General features: G+C 36.2%; 1 protein-coding gene across 9 annotated transcripts in view; it reads left to right on the forward strand.

Annotated features, from left to right (window-relative positions):
- PROM1 (prominin 1) overlaps window positions 1-19,733 on the forward strand; it is a 57,296-nt gene extending 37,563 nt beyond the window's left edge. For 3 of the 9 annotated variants that reach the window (XM_069856278.1, XM_069856281.1, XM_069856282.1), the window contains 17 exons: window positions 1,053-1,212; window positions 3,978-4,130; window positions 5,073-5,196; window positions 5,599-5,702; window positions 6,112-6,196; window positions 7,503-7,649; window positions 7,897-7,968; window positions 9,902-9,994; window positions 10,732-10,749; window positions 11,131-11,184; window positions 12,398-12,478; window positions 12,557-12,625; window positions 13,177-13,269; window positions 14,767-14,882; window positions 15,310-16,024; window positions 17,974-18,014; window positions 18,241-19,733. In XM_069856278.1, the coding sequence (XP_069712379.1) occupies window positions 1,053-1,212; window positions 3,978-4,130; window positions 5,073-5,196; window positions 5,599-5,702; window positions 6,112-6,196; window positions 7,503-7,649; window positions 7,897-7,968; window positions 9,902-9,994; window positions 10,732-10,749; window positions 11,131-11,184; window positions 12,398-12,478; window positions 12,557-12,625; window positions 13,177-13,269; window positions 14,767-14,882; window positions 15,310-15,346 (1,406 nt within the window). In that variant the 3' untranslated portion in view covers window positions 15,347-16,024; window positions 17,974-18,014; window positions 18,241-19,733. The remainder of the gene's footprint in view (window positions 1-1,052; window positions 1,213-3,977; window positions 4,131-5,072; window positions 5,197-5,598; window positions 5,703-6,111; window positions 6,197-7,502; window positions 7,650-7,896; window positions 7,969-9,901; window positions 9,995-10,731; window positions 10,750-11,130; window positions 11,185-12,397; window positions 12,479-12,556; window positions 12,626-13,176; window positions 13,270-14,766; window positions 14,883-15,309; window positions 16,025-17,973; window positions 18,015-18,240) is intronic. The other 6 variants (XM_069856280.1, XM_069856283.1, XM_069856285.1 and 3 more) reach the window with 3 other exon arrangements.

Below are 19,733 nucleotides of genomic sequence, written 5' to 3' on the forward strand. Positions count from 1 at the left end.
GCAGTTATAGAAAACTGATGTTAGGCTCTTCATTAGGAAAGATAGTGCAGATTTATTCGTTTTTAGTATCTGCTGATACGCATAAACACAGACAGGCCATCTTAGTTTATCTATTTATAAATTGTTGGGGGTTTGGTTTTATAAATGCTGAGTTTGAATTACAAATCAAATTGAAAAATAGTTTTACTGGAAAAAAATTGCATTTATTTGTGAAGTTTTAAAAGAGTATTTTGATGCCTGGTTCAATCTAGAAGAGTAGACATCAAAACATACAGCCAAAAACCCGTGAGAGGTGTTGCCTACTACCAAATAGCAACCTACAGTTCTACATCCTGCCTTTTCAAGTTATGTTCCAAATTGAAAGAGGGGGTTGAGTAAACAGAAACTGCATCTTATAAATACACAAAATTTTTAATAAGTGACTTAATCATGTCTTTGTGTATGTAAATAGCATGTATCTAAACTTTAAGTATAGGGTAGCATGTTTATTCATAACTTGAGAAAAAAATTGGCTTAATCGATCGTTATCTTAAGAGTGTTGCTAACTAATTGGAATGAATTTATTTAAGTCCTCTTTTTAAATAAGATTGACAATAACTGCTATAGATTCTCAATATAGGCAGTTCAATTTCTTTCACAGTGTTGTATTCCCAGGGGATGGACTTTAGATATATTTGTATCTTCTTCATAAACTTAGTGGCTAATTGTCTTGCTCAGTGTTACCATTTGCAGTATTGCATGAAAAGCAAGATTTAAACTGGCTGCATAAAAAGTGACACGTTCATTATAAGGAAAGGAAAGCGAGAACTCTGGCTCGACATCCACATCTTTCATCATTAAACTGAACGCTAAAAATAAAGTCTGCCTTTTAAAATGCCATTGTATTATTTTGAAGCCCAACGTTTTTGTTGCCTGCTTGTCTCTTCCTCACGCTTGTCTTCATGGCTTGTTTGTTACATGTGGCAAATGGCTTAATAGAATTTTATAAGGCATGTTTGGAATTTAAATTTCTTCTATGAATCTGTAACAGCTCAATATGTTTATTCTTTTAGATATCAAAAACGTGTTGGAATCCATTGGTTCAAATATTACCACCTTCACAAAAACACTCCCTGTTCAGAAGATTTTAGCAGATTTGATGATATATCTTACACAAAGTGAAACATACGTTCAAGATTATTTTCCAGTAGTAGAGCAGTACGATTTCTACAGGTATGTGCAGGAAATAAGGCAGGAGTGAAGTGCTACCTATTGTTAATACTTTGTAATGTTTAATGTTCTGTAAAGGCAATTTAAACTGTTTATGATGAACACAGTAAAACAAAGATGGTGTAACACAACTGCTTGTTCCTGGCATTTTGGTAGAAGCCAAAACTGCAGCCAATCAGCAACAGGATGCTGTTACACTACAGAGTAAGAGGTAGTTTCTTCTCTGGAGGCCTTCAGGTGTTTTTCAGGAAGGATGTACCTACATAGATGCTGAAGAGGTGACGTATAAAGGAATGGATTGTTTCACAATGCCAAGACAGCTTCTTATTTAGGGGTTGTTTTTGTTGAGTTGCAGGTAAGTTGTGAGAGGACAGGGTCGGAGAAGCACTGAAGCTGATCCTTTTTTTTACTATAGCCTTTCTACCATAGACGCTGAGCAGCAGGGATTCTTGTAAATGTTTGTGCATCTGTGATTGTTCCTGCTAGTGTAGTACTTGTCCTTGTGAGTGCATGGCTCTATTATACCTTAAGAAAACCAGATTCTTCCTGTTTGAAACTTGTGTGACACCTACAATTGAGTAATAATCTCATATTTTGAAGCATATAGCTTTTAATTTCATACCACTGAAATTTGTCCAGTTTTAGTCATGTTAGTCCTCCAACTCAGCAAAGTTCTCCTGACATTTTAACACTTCATTTGATTCTATAATCAATAATTGCTCCTATCTGTGTGTCATAATCAGTTTCACTGCAACAGAATAAGTGTACTTATGGCTGTAATGCAATGTTAAATAAAAATGAGTAGAAGAATGAACTTTAAGAACCTTAATTATGACCTCACCTTTAGCCTATTCCTTAATTGCAATGGTAAGCCTTAATTTGGCAAGTTTATCAGTATTTTCCTTGAAGCTCAGATTCCATTTAATGAAATAAATCTATTGCTTCATTCTGTTAATCTTGTATTGAGATTCAAAAAAGTGGAGCAATGTATCTAATCTACGTGGCATATCACAGAATCACTAGGTTGGAAAAGACCCTCAGGATCAAGTCCAACAATTCCTATCAACCACTAAACCATGCCCCCCAGCACCTCGTCCACCCGTCTTTTAAACACCTCCAGGGAAGGTGAATCAACCACCTCCCTGGGCAGCCTGTTCCAGTGCCCAATGACCCTTTCTGTGAAAAATTTTTTCCTGATGTCAAACCTGAACCTCTTCTGGCAGAGCTTGAGGCCATTCCCTCTTGTCCTGTCCCCTGTCACTTGGGAGAAGAGGCCATCACCCTCCTCCCTACAACCTCCTTTCAGGTAGTTGTAGAGAGCAATGAGGTCTCCCCTCAGCCTCCTCTTCTCCAGGCTAAACAACCCCAGCTCTCTCAGTCGCTCCTCGTAAGGCCTGTTCTCCAGCCCCCTCACCAGCTTCATTGCTCTTCTCTGGACTCGCTTCAGAGCCTCAACGTCTTTCTTGTGTTGAGGGGCCCAGAACTGAACACAGTATTCGAGGAGCGGTCTCACCAGTGCCGAGTACAGAGGGAGAATAACCTCCCTGGACCTGCTGGTCACGCCGTTTCTGATACAAGCCAAGATGCCATTGGCCTTCTTGGCCACCTGGGCACACTGCTGGCTCATGTTCAGTCACTGTCAACCAACACGCCCAGGTCCCTCTCCTCCAGGCAGCTTTCTAGACAGACTTCCCCTAGTCTGTGGCACTGCATAGGGTTGTAGTGTCCCCAAAAAATACCTGTTCTTGGCAAACCTAACCTAGTGGGTAGTTCAAGTACAAATGAATCCAGCAGGCTGGTATTTGCCCACATTCTTTTCTATCTATCCCTTTCTTAATTACAGGTACATTATTTGTGTTTCCTAATAAATATTCTTCTACGAATAGGCTTGCCAGCATTAATACTTTTCTTTCTCATTATTGGCTGTGCATATTCATTACAATCATCCTTCCTCTGTTGTTTGTTTGGTTTTTTTTTTTTCCTGGTTCCTGCTTGCTTTCTACAAAGGTATGGGAGGAGAAAAGGGAACTTAAGGGATTAAGCTGGGATAAGTGATAATGAAAGGGAAAAAGAAGAGCAGCGGGAACTGGGAGAAAGTAAAAGGCTAGGATGAGATATAAAATGTGTGAATAAATGGATATGCTCCAAATAAGTGGACAGATAGAACTGTTAATGTGACTTAGTTAATAAAAATCAAAGTTCACTTCATATCCAAGATCTTTCTCTTGATCAAATTCCATTAAATGCTCCATACATTGAAAGCATCCCAGCACAGGCACTGAAAGCCTCAGTTTTAACAGCCGTAAGTATAATTCTTTACAATTACAGTCCTAACACACTATGCAAAAATTAGTAAACCTTACAATAAGAGTGATTATGTACTTCATGATAAGTGTCTGGTTCACATTCATAATTTTCTCTGTTGCTTCTAGAATAAATTGCTGTTTGAGCATCTCCCTTCTCTGAGTCATTGTTTGCTCTGTTGGAGTGCTTTGACACTTCAGTACAGTTTACCTACAGTAACTGGAGTTGGGAACGCCTTGTTCCTGTGGTTTCTTCCCCAGCCCTTCATTAGCAGGTGTCTATAATCCAACAGCGATTATGTTGCGGCCCGAAATATATGCTAGTGTCGGAGAAGAGGTTTTTTATTGCTAGTGTTTCAGCACAGATGGGTCAGTTATGAATACAGTATTGCTGGATGTATTCTGCAGACCTCCAATATGTTGTTTACATGCTAATAACCAAGAACTTTGGCCTTTATTCCTTAGGTGGCTGGGTTGTCTCATTCTGTGCTGCATGTTGGTCCTGATTCTGGTCTTTTACTATCTTGGATTGTTATGTGGCACCTGTGGTTATGATAAACATGCTTCTCCAACGACCAGAGGCTGCATCTCCAACACTGGAGGAAACTTTCTTATGGCGTAAGTTTCACTTACTCATGAAAAATAAAATAAAGGTACCTATAGAAGGTTGTTTCTATTGATTTTGAAAGATACATGTATGAAAAGAATTTGTTTGGTTACCTACATATACAAGGTCAGACACAAAAAAAACCCCCAAGACTAACCCTATAACTCAGGAACCAAGAGTGAGAGAGAAGAGACAAAGAGATGGTTATAGAATATGTACTGAACTGTCCCAGGGAGACAAGGCTCATCTCAATTGCTTCATTTACTATGAGAGGACACGTGCTCAAATATAGAAGTTTTTGGGTTGCTCTTTCCTTGAGGATCATAGCTGAACGATAAAACCTCTGAATCTACTGGTTTAAAGGTAAGTGCTATAGCTACTGAAGTTGTATGTAAGACCATTTGGAAATTGCAAAAAGTGGGAATGGATAATTGAAAATATAAAGGGAATTTGTAGCTTTTTAGAACACCTGAGCACTTGCTTGAAAGAAAAAAGAAAAAAAATCCACCTGAGGAGACACTTGACATTCTCAAATCACTTTAGGAGGTTTGGGGTTGCTCTTGGAAGTTCTCAGCAGCAGTTTAATGTCATTTCTGCTGAGTTGAAGAGAAAATTGTAACTGAAATGTATCTAAAACTCTTTTGAGAGCACAAGATTAGAGAGTCGAATTTTAAAAAGAGAATTGCTTGCTTTTTATGGCTCTTAACTCTTAGATGAGTTTGCTTACTCAGTGCGAGCGTCAGCATTTTAGAAGCATTTTAGCTGAAGACTTTATAGGGCTGTAACATGTAAGATGTTTCAGAGGGCAGGAACATATTTGTAGAACGAAAATATTTCAATCATCTACCAGTTTTTATCTATTACAGCTGCTAATCGTTGGCTTCACTGTTGCTCCATGTATAAATAGTTTGTTCTTAAAAAGCAAAAACTTACTTGACTTATTTCTTTTTCAGTGGTGTTGGATTCAGTTTTCTTTTCTCCTGGGTGCTGATGGTTGTAGTGGTGCTTACATTTGTCACAGGTGGAAATGTAGAAAAACTTGTCTGCGAGCCCTTTGAAGATAAAACTTTATTCAAGGTGATGTTATTTGAGTTATTAAACAGTGAATAGAATCCCCATGAGCCCTGTCAGTTATGTATGGCATATTTTGTTCTATGGATCACTTCAAGTGTGTTTGGATCTGGTTTTACTTCCCCTTACTCTCATTCATCCTTTCTGGGTTTAATTTTCTCTGCAGGGTAAATACTGCATTCCTGCCTTCCTTTGGAGATAAATTTTAATGTTATTCAGTGTTTCCTGGTCACATCGAGCTTTAATATCCCCTTTCTACACCAGAGAAGTTGAATTCACTGTTTTACTTATATCTTCATTAGTTAGTGATAAGCTTAGATGTGGGTACATGTCAAAAGATAGCATATGAATACATTCATGAATTGAAAACTTGGAGTTATGCTAACATTACTGAATTTTGTCTTCTAGGTTTTGGATACTCCATACTTACTAAATCAACACTGGAAAAACTATCTTTCTGGCATCCTGTTTAAAAATCCAAATATTAACTTGACGTTTGAAAAAGTGTACAGGTATTGAAGTTATGGTCAAGATTTAACTCAATTTACACGTATTGTTTTTGTGGCATCTTCTATGCTTCATATTTCAAACACATGTTGAAATTGCACATTTTGAAAGACGTTTTGATTTTCTAGTGAACAACTAGCAAAAACCTTTACCCTCTATATATAATTTATTAGAGATGCTCATAGTGTAATATTGTATAATGATACTAGTTGAGCTCTTTGAAAAAATGTCTTACATCTTTGAGACCAGCAGAAATTGTTAATTACTTACTTTCTTATAGATTGAGCTTCAAAAAATATAGCCAGAACTATTTTTTTAAGGCTGATTGTCTTAGAATATGAAAATATTATTAATCATCCTCTTAACACTTGACCCTCAAATGCTTTTTAGACTGATATATTTTTATTTTTATAGTGATTGCAAGGAGAACAAAGGAATTTATACTTCCCTTCACCTTGAACACCTTTTCAATATCAATGAATTTCTAAATATTAGTATGGTGAGTAAAGAAAGCATGGATGAGTTCGTTATTTCTTTGAATATGGGAATAGCACTTGCCCTTAAACACTGACACAGTATAGCGTGTCTAGGTCTTACGTTTAGGTTGTTTTTTTATATAGAATATATCCTGCAAGGAGGCAAGAACTATTCAAGCTAATTGAAAGAAATCTATTTACAAAAAAGATGTTCTTTACCAGTCTCAGAACAAAGGCTTTCCAAGATGCAATTTTTGTGGGTGCTGATAATGGCGTTTTTAATTTTGAAACTTGTATTGAAAGTTCAAGTGTTGCATCTTCCAAAGGCTACTTATTAATGAGAGTCTTTTTATATAAATGCCTTTCTTGTTTTGTTCTCTTCTGATTCTAGTCAGATTTATGTTTGTCCAGGGTATGGTATGCAGGGCTCCTAAGAATGTTTCCTGTTTCAGTGGAAGGGATTGGCATAAATAAAATCATCTGAGTTAAGCTGTAGCAATGCATGACTGCACTCTCATTACGTGACTTTAAATTTTGGGGTTGCCTTCATTACAGTAACCCCTAGGGGATCCACAGTCCGTTCTGTCAAGCACACTACCGACATTTATAGGTACTTTCCCTGCCCCAAATAGTGTACATTTAAAAAGGACAAGGAAGATTTATAAAGACTAAATATTTAGTTTCCGCAGCAGACTAATCGTGGAGACTGGGAAGGAAGTCAGGTTTCCAGATTTCTCATCTATTGCTCTGCTGCCTGTGCAGGACAGGTAACATTTTAGATTTGGGTGCAAGAGACTTCAGGTAACAATAAGTGAGTCATCTTTAGTCACCATTAAACAGATTTAGAGGAGTCTGATCCAGTCCTGTGGCTACAACAGCTGTGTCTGTCATGGCCACAGCTGAGATATTGTATTTCTCCAGATTTCCTTGATTAGGACCAGGGGTAGAACTAAACATTTTCAAGGATAACATTTCCTTGAGGGGAAAGAGAATTCTGTTTTGTCTCTGTCTCCTCTTAGGAGAGACAATCAGCTGTTTGGAGAAGACTACTTAAAAAGTAATGGAAAGCAAGTAATCTGTTGGTATGAAAGATGCATATGTAGCATGGCTGAATGTGGCCTGGCTAGAGTGTGTGGATACTGTGGGTGAGGAAGAACATTGCCTGGTGGATTCTGTCAGACTTAATTGAACTAAACTGATGTAAGCAAAAATCTATGTGTGCTTCTTCATGGAAGTGATGAGTCAGCAAAAGCAAGATGCTTTCTTTGTGGGGGTCTATAGAGGAATGTGCACTGGGTGCAAATGACTTCTGTTCTTTATTTCTGTCAGTATACAGAAGATGTAGCACTTAGAATTGAACATATTCAGATAAACCTCAGTAAAATCATTCTGCTGGATGAAACTGGGAAGGAGAACCTTTTGAATTTCAGCTCTTCAGGAATAGAAGGGATAAACTTTGCGGCATATTTGACAGAGGTGAGACTGTAGTAAACTAGAGATGTGACTGGGACAAGGCATAAAATGAAATGTATCTATAACAATAGACAAAATAGAGAAAAATCTGCTTTTGTGTTTTAAATGCAAAAGCATTTCAGAAGTTAAAGTTAATAAACACTTAAGGAAATAAAAGCTATACAAAGTAGGTGGTATGGTTCAGTGCAAGCAGTCTGTAACGCATTAAAAACATACTCTTCTTTTCTCCACTGTTCATATTTTGTTTCAGATCAATAAGAGTGTTACCAAGGTTGATCTCCTGTCATTTGCTAATGACTTGGAAGCAAGAGCAGACCAGCTGGTAAGTTTAATTCACTAATACAATAGATGAGATGTATTATTGATGTGCTATTTAAGTATAAATATAATATATAGCCAAGTTTTTAGACTTCCTGTGGGAGAATTCTTGTACTTTAGACACTCGTGTGTGTGATGCATTGTCACTAAAGGAAAAACTTTCAAGAATAATGTTGCAAGTGAGCTTTATTTTAAATATTGCCAATTATTGATTTTTATATGCTAATTGTTGTACAACTTCTGCTTTGGAAGTGTAATTTTTAAATTGCACTGTCTGCCAAAAAGATGAGGGGAATACTCTTTAGGCATTTCCTGTGATACTGTCTACGTTTTAGGGTTCCAGAAGAATAATTGGTTAGATGATGATGGAAAAGATGATTTGAATTAATCTTTCAATTAGTGAGCAGAAGATTTTGCAATTAGCGATAAAATTAATACTCTGGCAGCTCATAAGGGCCCTAATGAGAACTTGGGCTCCATTGTGGAGGGAGAATGCACAGATGAGATCCTGTCTGCTCTGAAGGGCTTTTTGAATGCAGACACATGGGTAATGGTCAGAGGGTGTAGCTACAACAGTGCCTGCAAATGGATCTGCAGAGTGACACGGCTGTGTTAACAGACAGTGGATATTCAGTTGATGTGTTTGTATGCATGTCAAGGTCACTTTCTATTTATTCTTCAAAATGAGAATTGTAGTTTGGACACTGGCTCAAGACAGATTCCTGCATTGTAATGCAGGAGAAAGAGTTATGCTGCACACGTACTAAAATTGCTTGTACCTCTAAGAGACACAGACAGTAGTCTGAGACTGTGCTCTTTGAATTTATCAAATATCCATCCCTCCTCCAGGAAGAGGAGGACACCAGTAGAGCCTCCTGGTGTTTACTCCAGATTTTTGCATGATTTGATCTCACCTGTTGCGTGATTTTTATACTTTTTTTGCCACATGTGCACTCATGTCAAGGTTAGGCTGTTTGTGGGGTTTCCTGTTGTTAGCATCCTCTCCAGGCACTGTGACAGAGCCACATGTTGCCTGTTAACTCATGGAGACTGTCTGCGAACTTGGACAGATACCAGTAGCTTTGGCCAAACTTCACTTCCTTTTTCAGTTTTTACTGTGTCATTTTGAAGCTTATAAAGGTGGGGAGGGTTTTGCTGTTGTTTTGGGGCTATTTTCTAAGTGAAAGTTGAAATGTTATCTTATGTAGAATTGCTTCTGAGATGCCTCTTTCAGCTGTATTCTACATAGCTTCATAAAGGAAAATATATTGTTCTGTTAGATTTGTTTTTTTCATTATTTTTTGTAATAGAGTCCAAAGGAAGCATTAGAATTGAGAATAGGTCAGGCAGAGTAATTTCTTCATATAAAAGACAAGGAAAAATATGATGTTAAATGTGTTCACTATCGAAGTGTATGTGTTTTTTCTCCTTGTGTTGATCTTCTGTTTATCTGTGAAATATCTAAAAAAACTCACCAAAACAACCAAAAATTCCCTCAACAGTATGACTTATTACAGAAGTTAGATTGTATCAAAGTTGATTCTGGTTTCCAAAGGTATTTTATAATCCTATTTTGTTATTAGTGATAGCTCTTAAAGTTTACAAAAACAAGCTAAAAAATCTTGAAATTATTAACTTTGGGTGTGTAGTTTCTGTTTCTGGTAAAACTACACAAAATTGAACATAGTGTTTTACACTGGAAAGAGCAAATGGAGGGGTCAGAGTGTCTAGGGGGGAGCAATAATACCCTCAGGTGTTGTTATGTAAATGGATTTGTTGTGGAATTCAGTTTGCCATATCCTGTTGTTAGCATCAGCTGTTCTGCAGCGGATGAGTGTAAAGTGCAACTTCCGCTGTTTTTTCTTTGTTGGAAAGTTTTCTTTGTTGGAAAGCTTTGAGACTACTGAACAATACTACATAATTGCATTTTTTTCCAGCCAAAAGGAGCACTGGAAAATGCCTTAAAAGGACATGCAAACAACATTCGAACGATTCATAACCAGCAAGTTGTTCCACTGGAGCAAGCTATGGTAAAAAATTAAAGCAATATTAAACATTTGTAGAAAATACGACTCTCTAAATCTCTTAAATAGAGTTTAGAAACCTGGACTTTCGCTATTATATAAGCACAGATTGCATTTATGTTGTATCACTGAAGAGTAATCTGGTTAAAGTATGTGTGTAATAAACAGTTTTGCTTCTTAAAATGCTACTACATTATACTACTGTCTAAGATCATGACTTTTTCCTTCCCTATTTTTTTCCATATCTATTTGTGATTACTTGTGAAGCATCAGAGGAGAACTTTGCAATATTCTGACCCTATATCCTTCATTTTCTCTTTTTGCTTACTATTTGTCTTTGGTAACAAAAGCAGTTATCACATTCATACTTTTATTTCTTGGAGTTAACAATCTCCTAACAGTGCTGGAGTCAGAAACTCCTGACACTGGTATTTAGAGCCAAATACGACTCTTCTTTTATTGACCCTTTAAAAGATGCGGAAGGACTTTTTCTGCCTGGTTTTGCAAGGCATTGGTTTGTGTGGTATCAAGCTCTGAATCACACACAAGCTTGGTGTTGTTTCTTCCTCTACGTAAATACTTTTAGTTTATCCTCGTGTCAGATAAAGTATTTCAGCCCCTATCAAAGCCTTCCTGTAGGAAAGCATTAGGTCTTCTGTTCCACTCTGATTCTGTGCTGGTCCTTCCTAATTAACTCCTAATTATTCTCATCTCTTTTTCTTTTTACAAAACTGACTGTCAAGAAATATGTTAAAGCTAGGGTAAGTGGTTTTTCCCTTCTGAAATTACACAATTACAGAATTCTCTGAACACCTGGTTCTGATTTAGCTGTTCTCTCTTCCCTCCAAATAAATCTTACTCGGTTTATTGCTACTAACTTCAGTTAAATCTGAAGTCTTCCACTACACAATTCATAACTACTTAGTGCTGTCGGTGAAATACTGACTCAATTATTAAAACCACAATATATTAGTTTTAGTACAACTGTTGATACTATATGTATACATACAATATGTTGTATTAGAAACAAAATAATCTATAGGAGATCCAAGCATGCATACAGTATTAAACGAGAACTTAGCTGAAGTAATGACTTGATTGGTTTTGGTTGTTTTTTTTTCCCCTCTCACCCTCTCTAATAGAGCACTTTAAATCAGAGCATTAGGTTACTGAAGAGGACATCAGCTGAACTTATGGTAAGCTTTTCTTTTTCTGCAACAGGAACATTTTTATGTGTTTTAAATCTATCCGCCACATATGCAGGGCATATATTCTCAGTACGGCTTTTTCTCTTTCTAGCTATTCTGCTATCGGAAGAGATTGTAATGCTGTGAGGTAGAAAAGCACAGCTTTATCTACTCTGACTTTCCTTACTAACAGAGGAAAAAAAAAAAGGATGTTTAGGATATTTTTTGAAGTATGAATTGTAAACTTAACTGTCATTGTGTTATTCATAGCCCTAAAAATGTAGGGTTTTTTTCTAGAATCACTGAATACAGAACTTGAAGGTGACAACCAAGAAACAAAATATAAAAATAAAACCGAGAGACGAGGGCTTTGTGATTCGCATCCTTAATCACCCCTTGTCCAGTGTCCAGCTCCCACTAGGGCCTCTTTCTGTAGCATTGTACTCTATACCTTCTGGCTCCTGCACCATCAGTCCCGCTGCGGGAAAGCAGATCTGCATAGAGGCTTCCCCACATTTCCCTTCCAACTAGCAGCTAATGCCTGCACCACAATGAGACCAGCTGCCTTCATGTTCTGCAGGACTCAGGGGAATAAGCAACAGGATGGTTACTTTTCTGGCAGCAGAGCTTTCAGTCGCCAGCAGCCTGCCTTGGCTCTGGGAGCAAGTACCCAGCCACACTAGCTAGTCACTTAAGCTAGTCACAACAGCTTAGTGGGCCTTACCTACCCCTGTTCTTTCCATTGAGGTTTTCACCCATCCACAGCACTAGACCAGCTAGATTTATTTTAGAATCCGTGGTTTGAACTTGGGTGTCCATGGTCATGAAATAAGGTGTTGAATAAGGGTCAAACATCATCCTTTTCTTAAGTATATTTAGAAACCTCCCATACAGCCTCAGGCTGTATGTTCTTGATGTACTTGTTTTTTGGAGACTTTATGGAGTTGTGTATCTATTGAAGAAGTGTTCTCAATCATTTTGGATACTGATCAGCAGCATATTCTAGCTGGTAATCAAAAGTTGTGATAGTGTATGGCCCACTGTTTTATTATTTATTATCATGAATCCTTAGGCAAGCTCATGTTCTGTGTGGAATTGCATGTGTTGTCAGCTTTTGTGATGCTGGTTTATCAGTAGAATAGGTTACTGACAGAGGCTGCAGAGCCATTTTAACAGCCCAGGAGGGATTTATTTGTATTAAACACAGTCTTTTCCTCTTCAGGTAAAGGTGAAAAATGTCATTAGTGCAGTTAATGCTGCTCAGCTTCTCATAAATAACAACGCTTCTCTGGTTATTGTCCAGGTAAGCTTTATTTGATTAAATTACATTAATGTATCGTGTGCCGGAGACAGAGGTTGACTTACTTTTCTCTGTTCCTAGGAGACAAAAAAGTACATGGAAACCATAGTTGGCTACTTTGAACAATACATTGAGTGGGTCAAGGAGTCGGTAAGGTGCATTTACATTATCAAGAGAAGCTGCATTTAAAAAGCTGAATAATTATGATGATAATAAAAATGTTACATTGATAGTATGTTTTATAGTTTCAGTTTGTAAGATATTTGTACTTATTATGAAAGGGGAAACTTATCTTCTATAAATAGTTCTGGTTTGTTTGAAGGAAAATAGAAATGATGAGTTGTGTTGATTGGAATAAAATACAAATTTAGCACAGTATCATTTTTTCTGGGGCTAGCCTCAAATCTACCATTTGTCCTAATACTGCATTGAGCCTGACCTTACTTAGTTCAGACTGATGTCGTTAGCATCCTGTTTTATTTTTCTTTTTTTCAGCTGCAGCCTTTCAGAAAGTAAGCTCATGTTTTAAAGATGCGTATGTTCAGTTAATAGCATTTCCCCCTGGAATTTATTTTTAATTTGGATAGGGTGAGAGATAGCAATTTAGTAACCAGTATCTGTAACTGTAAGCAAGTTTTGAGATTCTTATTTTATTCTGCTAGATACTTCAAACTGTATTTTATTTTTAATTTGTCTTTCAGATTGCCATGGAGGTAGCAGCATGCAAGCCTATTGCCAATGTGATAGACACAGCAGTAGATATTTTTTTATGCAGCTATATAGCTGATTCTGTGGTAAGAAATATTTTCTGTTACTCAAAATTGGGGCATCATGTGGGAATTTCTTTGAACATAAATCTGCATTTAATTATTCCAGCTAGACTATTCTGAAGTATAATAAAGTATCACGTCTGAAGTTATGCGAAGAAAAAATGTTCTGATCTGGATCAAGTCCGAAGCCAAACCACTGCTGGACTTGTTTTAGGTTCCCATTAAACTTGGGTTTCAGTTAGCAAGAATTCAGTAAAATTAACTGTTCACTGAATTTCTTCCAACTAGTACTCCAAAGTAAATACAGTACTACTAGTTTGGAATGAAAATTCTGGAACGGGTGGATTTCAGTGTGATTGCTTGATTCTGAACTGCCTTGAAATGGAAAAGCATAAAGATCTGAAGTTTCATCTGTAAGCATTTCTAACTTAAGAGGATGGTGTGGGAGCAGGAAGTGAGTGAGAAATACCAAGGAAAAACATTCTCAAGTATCTTTCCTGGAATCTGGAAAATGACAGGGATGTCAAAGAACTTTTTATCATTTGACAGATCTTGATTCATTCCTGTACAGTGGAGGCTTTGAGTGTGACTTGTAGCAGTTTATAAGGATAATTTTGGCTTTTTCATCTTGCAATAGAGCTTGGAAAGAGGACAGAATGAGTTAAAAATAGAATAATAAACCATGTGCCTGGAATCTCCTAGCTGTTATTTAGCTTTATAGCACTTCTAGCCAGGTCCTGATCATATCAACAGTGAATGCATGTAACTAACCAAAGTCAAAGCATTCTGGCCTTGATAATGTTTAACCATGAAATCTCCTAACCCACCAGAATCATGTACTCATTATCTTGTAAGTTACAGAGCTTCTCTTTTACTTTTTGCAGCCACTAGCCATCTGGTGGTAGATGGACCAAAGTTTTCCTGATAGCAGAACTTAGTGAGTCGCTTTTAAGTCAAAGTGCCTCCAGCCAATGCAAATCATATTTGAAAAATCATCATGTCAACATCTGGTGATAAATCAGTTCAACTGTATGATAATCAAATTAGTTGCACAAATAGGCCACAGTTGGCAAGTTAAAAATTATCTCGAGAAAATGCTGGAAGCTCAGGTTTTGACAAGAACCACAAGAGAGACAACTACTTTAAAATATGGAGAAATGAGAAAGAAATAATGTGGCTTGTAAATTAATGCTGAGATGCAAAGTTACTTTCTAGCCCAAGACTGACTATGTTGAATAACTTCTTGTGGCATTATGACTGTAGTTTTGAGCAATCTTGGACATATTCTTGTGTGGTTACATTTATAAGACAGTGGCATTCTTACTTTAGTTCATATCGATATTGAAAAATGCTTAATGTTCCATGCTACCGTAAGGAGCCTCAGGTAGACCACAAGGCCAGTGCCACTAATTTCCGCTGTGTTCTTCCAGTAACAGTGCTTAGAATATCAAACAAGGATTCAGCGCTTTTCTGATAAATTTTCTCTGTGACCTTTTCTTCCTGTATTTTGCTTTGTTTCAGAATACCTTCTGGTTTGGTTTGGGAGGCTCTTCAATATTTTTAATTCCTGCCATAATTTTTGCTGTAAGACTCTCCAAATACTATCGCAGAATGGATACAGAGGATGTATATGATGAGTAAGTATATACTACTAAGTAAGCTAAGTGGCAAATGGATTTAAATGTTTTTTTTTAGTGTCGCACATGAAGGTGCTATAATCCATAAAATTTCTGTGCTGTCAGATTAGAATTGCATGTTCTTGTGAAATAGTATGGGTTTGAGTTGATGCCTGCAAAGTGCTTCGTGCAGGTGGGCTTTGGTTGCCTTGACTTGCCATGACTGTGCAGATATTGCCAGCTCTGACTTAGAGAAATTTGATTTCAGAATAAGGTCTTCAGAGCTCCATATGCAGCGTTTATGTAAATATCTTCCAAGTGTGCAAGTGGTTAGCTTTGCTAAGTAACCTGTTAAGGTGAATTATGCCTGCTTTGTAATCTCCTTTAATTATTTGCTTTCTTACTGTCTTTAGTTATTTCTAACCAATCTTTCCTTTTTCAATTGCAGTTCCTCTGTCTCAGGGACTTGGCATTTTACTTTATGATAACTATTCTTACGTATTTTCCTATCAGTGTTTTTTTTCTTTTCTGCTCTTTCATATTGTTTAGTTAGCCTGTGCACTGCATTCCTCAAATTTCACACTGGTCATTTTTTCATTACACATTCACAAGACGAGAGCAGAAGCAGGCTCATACAGCTAAACTTACCTACTTACTAGTGTTCAGTTAATTACTTCTCCTTTTCTGTGGTTTTTAGTGTTGAAACTATACCCATGAAAACGTAAGGCCTTTTTTCTGGTATTTGTTAAAAATCTTTTATTCACCTGGGAGGAATTATATTTTTAATGTAACTTGTTACTTCCAAAGAGGTAACGTGCTCTGTTTCACCAGACTTTATAGTAGAGCATCCAACTCAACAAGAAGAGCAAAATAATTAATTAACTTTTGGAAAATATAAAAAATATTAAAAATGTAAAATTATAATTATGCCATACCTTCTGAATGTTACAAAGGAAAAGTTATCTTCTATTGTACAGACAGAGTTTATCTTTACATATAATACCATCATCCATGGACATGTCTTAGGAGCCATACTGTACATAGTGCATCTTATAGTTAACATGGTCTTTCTTGGTGTATTTATTTTATGACAATACAGGAAATGGTAATAATGGTTATCATAAAGAGCATTTATATCGTATGCACAATCCTGTTTTTACAAGGTAAACCAAGTCAGAAACTGCATGCCTTCATGTGTCCTTGCTTAATCTATTATATCACTCACTTGTACAATTTTCTGCACATTCTAGTGTGGATCACTTAATTTTCTGTTTATGATTTCTTTGTTGGGGTTTTTTTGCGTGATTACTCACTATAGCAAAGGATGTATGATTTATATTTCTCAAATGTTCTTCACAGAACAGCAAATGTCATAGTAATTTCCAGCAACTTAATAAAGCAATTGCCTAAATTTTATCTTAAATACCTCATTACCTTGAGTATGTCTAGTGCAATGGGTGGTCTTAAATTGATAAATATATTGAAATAACTCTGAGAGCAGTTGAAAGTGGTATGTTGGGATGCAGTCTTACTTCTGAGTTGTTTTATTTTTTAGATGGTGAGGAGAAGAGCTTTTCCTGTGCAACAGGCAGGTGATTCAGGGCACACAGAAAACATGAACACAGAAAATGAGCATTTCTCCATCCCAGAACTAGCATAGCATCACAAACCAAGAAATTCAAGTTATGTTTAAAAAGGACAAGATTTGGGTTCTTTTCTGTCTCAACAAGTTTTGTGCTGGAAAGCCTTAGCTAGTTGCAAGACTTTCAGTTTCCACCGGCATTGGATGTCCCACAACTTCAGTATTTGGGTTTCCAAAATATCCCAGTTGCTTAAGGAAGGATCTAATCTATGATTGAAATCTGTAGCTCACTGTGCCTTAACTTGCAATTTCATGACTGAAAGCACAGCTTGGATATTGGCAGAGAAGTAAGGTATGACCATCCTTTCAGTAGAGGGTAAATACCAAGAGAGCTTAAAGTCTGGAAGTTGTGCCAGATTTTATGGCTGCATCAGTTGAATATTATTATTTATTAGAGCTGTATTTTACAATAGTTGTTTACTGACCAAATCTTGATTCTACATTTTGTTCTGAAAGAAGTATTTATATAAAATGATGTTTTTAGTGATATTTGTGATCACAATTGTGATCACAATTCTGTTCTGCAGCTTAAAGGTACCCCATACCTTAATCTAGAAGGTGTTTAATTCAAAAGTGTTCTCCATGGCATGTGTAAGAACTCTCAAGGACTTTCAGTACTTTACAGTAGAGGAAAATAATAGTTGTTCAGGCCTTAGAAGTCCCTTTCTGATCTATGAATCTTTAATATGAATGTTAAAACTTTTGAGGTTCATAGCATGTTTTCTGTTATATTTTGGTGGCTGATGAATAGTTTAATACAGTGTTCCTGAATAAGCTAAAAATTACTAAGATAAAGTAGTCTTTTAAAGAAAGACTAACCTGGCTTCATGTTCCTAAATTTTAAGTTACTCAAATAGGCTTCCATAATAAAATATAAGGATTCAGTTTGAAGCAGTGCTGTCTTCTGATGTGGTAACTAAGATAATTTGAAAAATTGCTAATTATGAGAGATGTATGTATTTCTCAGTCTGGGATTCCCATAGCAATGGAGATTTGGTTTCCATTTTCATTTCAGCATACTCTTTGCTTGCATTATCCTTGCTTTTTTGCATTTCCTACAAATCCTTTTTGGAGATACTTTGAGAGATAGGACTTTAAATAGATCTCAGTACACCTGTACTTTTGCAGGTGTAAAGAATCCCATAAGGGGTTTTTTTGTTCTTCAAAATCAACTGGATTATTTTGCTGGAAAGAGATGCAAGTAACTTGTATTTACATGTCTTATATTTATAAAGAAAGAATGAAATCTACATGAGTTACATTTATATTTGTATAGCTATCTCACACAATTGTTTTTATGTACATGCCAAAGATACAAATAACCTCAAATGCAGCCACGATTAAAATTCTTGATTAAATGGGTAAAATTTTGAGAACCATTTGTGCCAATGTCTCACCTTAGTTAGACACATTATTTTGGTTCCATTTTGGGCAAAAGAAAATGATGATTTTGTGTTTTTTCTTGTATAGCTCCGTGGAACAGTGGTAACACATACTGGAAACAGTAAGGGGTAAGCAATAAGCTTTTTAAGTAATTTATAGGTCTATAACTTTATGGTTTTTAAGAAGGCTGCTCTGTTTTCTGTAACATGAGTGCTGTAAGGTTTAAAAACTGAAAAAAATAAATTGAACAATATTGATGTTCATATGAAAAATTTATGCCTTCATCCTGCTTATATTACTTCATAATTCTGTCTTCATCAAATTTTCCTGAATTGTTTTTGTGATTATTTCCAGGTTATATAAATGAGGCTCAAGATTCTTCTACAGGAATATATCATTATTCTTCCAAGTGTATTGGCACTTGCATTCATCTACCAAATCCTGAGCTGCTTGTTTTATGTCACCCGTACTGTAAATCCCAAATGTACTATTGAATGTTATGCCATAAACTACTGTACAGAATATTTTACAGTCAAGGCACTGCCTCTCAGATACCACTGTTCAAGGCTTGAATTGAAATGGTTTTTGTTTTTTACTTTTTTTACACTGGGCTTTCTACCTTACATCACAGTATGTACACTAATTAGATTAACAGCCTTTGCCTAGTATTCCTCTGACAAACTGGTCAAGTTCTTATCTTAAATTGTTGATTTGTGTTAAATACAGTACATACATGTTTACATAAAAATACATTTTGTATACAGAGACTTTTGTATATACATTTTTCTTAAAACTTATATGTGTTTAGTTAAGATTTTAATATTGTATAATACTCTCACAAATGAATTTACCAGCATGCTCAGTGTTGCTATTTGGTGCTCTTGAATGACCACTTTGGACTAAATTGGAATTGTAATGGGATCCACAATGTCTCCTTGTGTCTCTGAAAAGTTCAGTTGCAGCTTTGTTTTCTCCCTCTCTTTTTCAATTATTTTATAATTAGTGGGTTTTGCAGTATAGACCTAAAAGGGACTTTTTGGAGAAGGCTGTCTTGAAGCTCTTCGGGTGGGGGGATTGGGAGTGTGTGCGATGCTTAATATAGTGAAAAAGCTAAGCTTCCTAGAGTTCAGTAGTACTCAAAATGAGCATGAAATATGTCATATGTTGGTGATTTTTAGAATGCTTTACATTCTCTGTCTCCCTTTTCCTCCTTCACACTCACTTCTGTGATGTCCTTAATAGTATCACCGTTAAGCTGTGGCTCTTTCAGGGGGCAGTGATACTGTTTTTTTCTAAATAATTTCAAAATATGATTTCCAATATTGAATTTCAAAAGTGTTTAGTAATTGAAGTTAACATTTGTTCTGTTAGTTATTGCCTTGAATTTAGGCATAAAGTTGCATTGCTGCATTAGTTAGCAGAATTCATCAACGAGACCAAAAGCATTTGTGTTGGTAGTGTGAAACATTACAGCGGGTGAAGTAATTGGATATATTGGTCTAAAATAGTGTCTCTTCAAATATCAGTATTTTTAACTTTGTTTCCAGCCAGATTCATTGACTTGAAGTAAATCCTGTAAATCATTCATGTAATTTTAAAGAAGTGCTGAAAAGAGAAACCAATCTTTAATCTGGAATAACAGACTTTTCATTTTTGGGTCATAAATGGAAACATTTCTAATTGACAGTATGTAGCATATGTGTATATGTAATGTTCAGAACCACAGATTTTTAGAAGTTTCTATTTTTAATTTGAGAAAATGTTCCAGATTCATTTAAATAAAAAAGAACTTGCTTAATTACCTGACGTTTGAATCTCAGTTGTTTTGTTGTATAGACCTGACTCGG

The sequence above is a fragment of the Phaenicophaeus curvirostris genome, chromosome 4 (genome assembly GCF_032191515.1).
Source record: "Phaenicophaeus curvirostris isolate KB17595 chromosome 4, BPBGC_Pcur_1.0, whole genome shotgun sequence".
Lineage (NCBI taxonomy): Eukaryota > Metazoa > Chordata > Aves > Cuculiformes > Cuculidae > Phaenicophaeus > Phaenicophaeus curvirostris.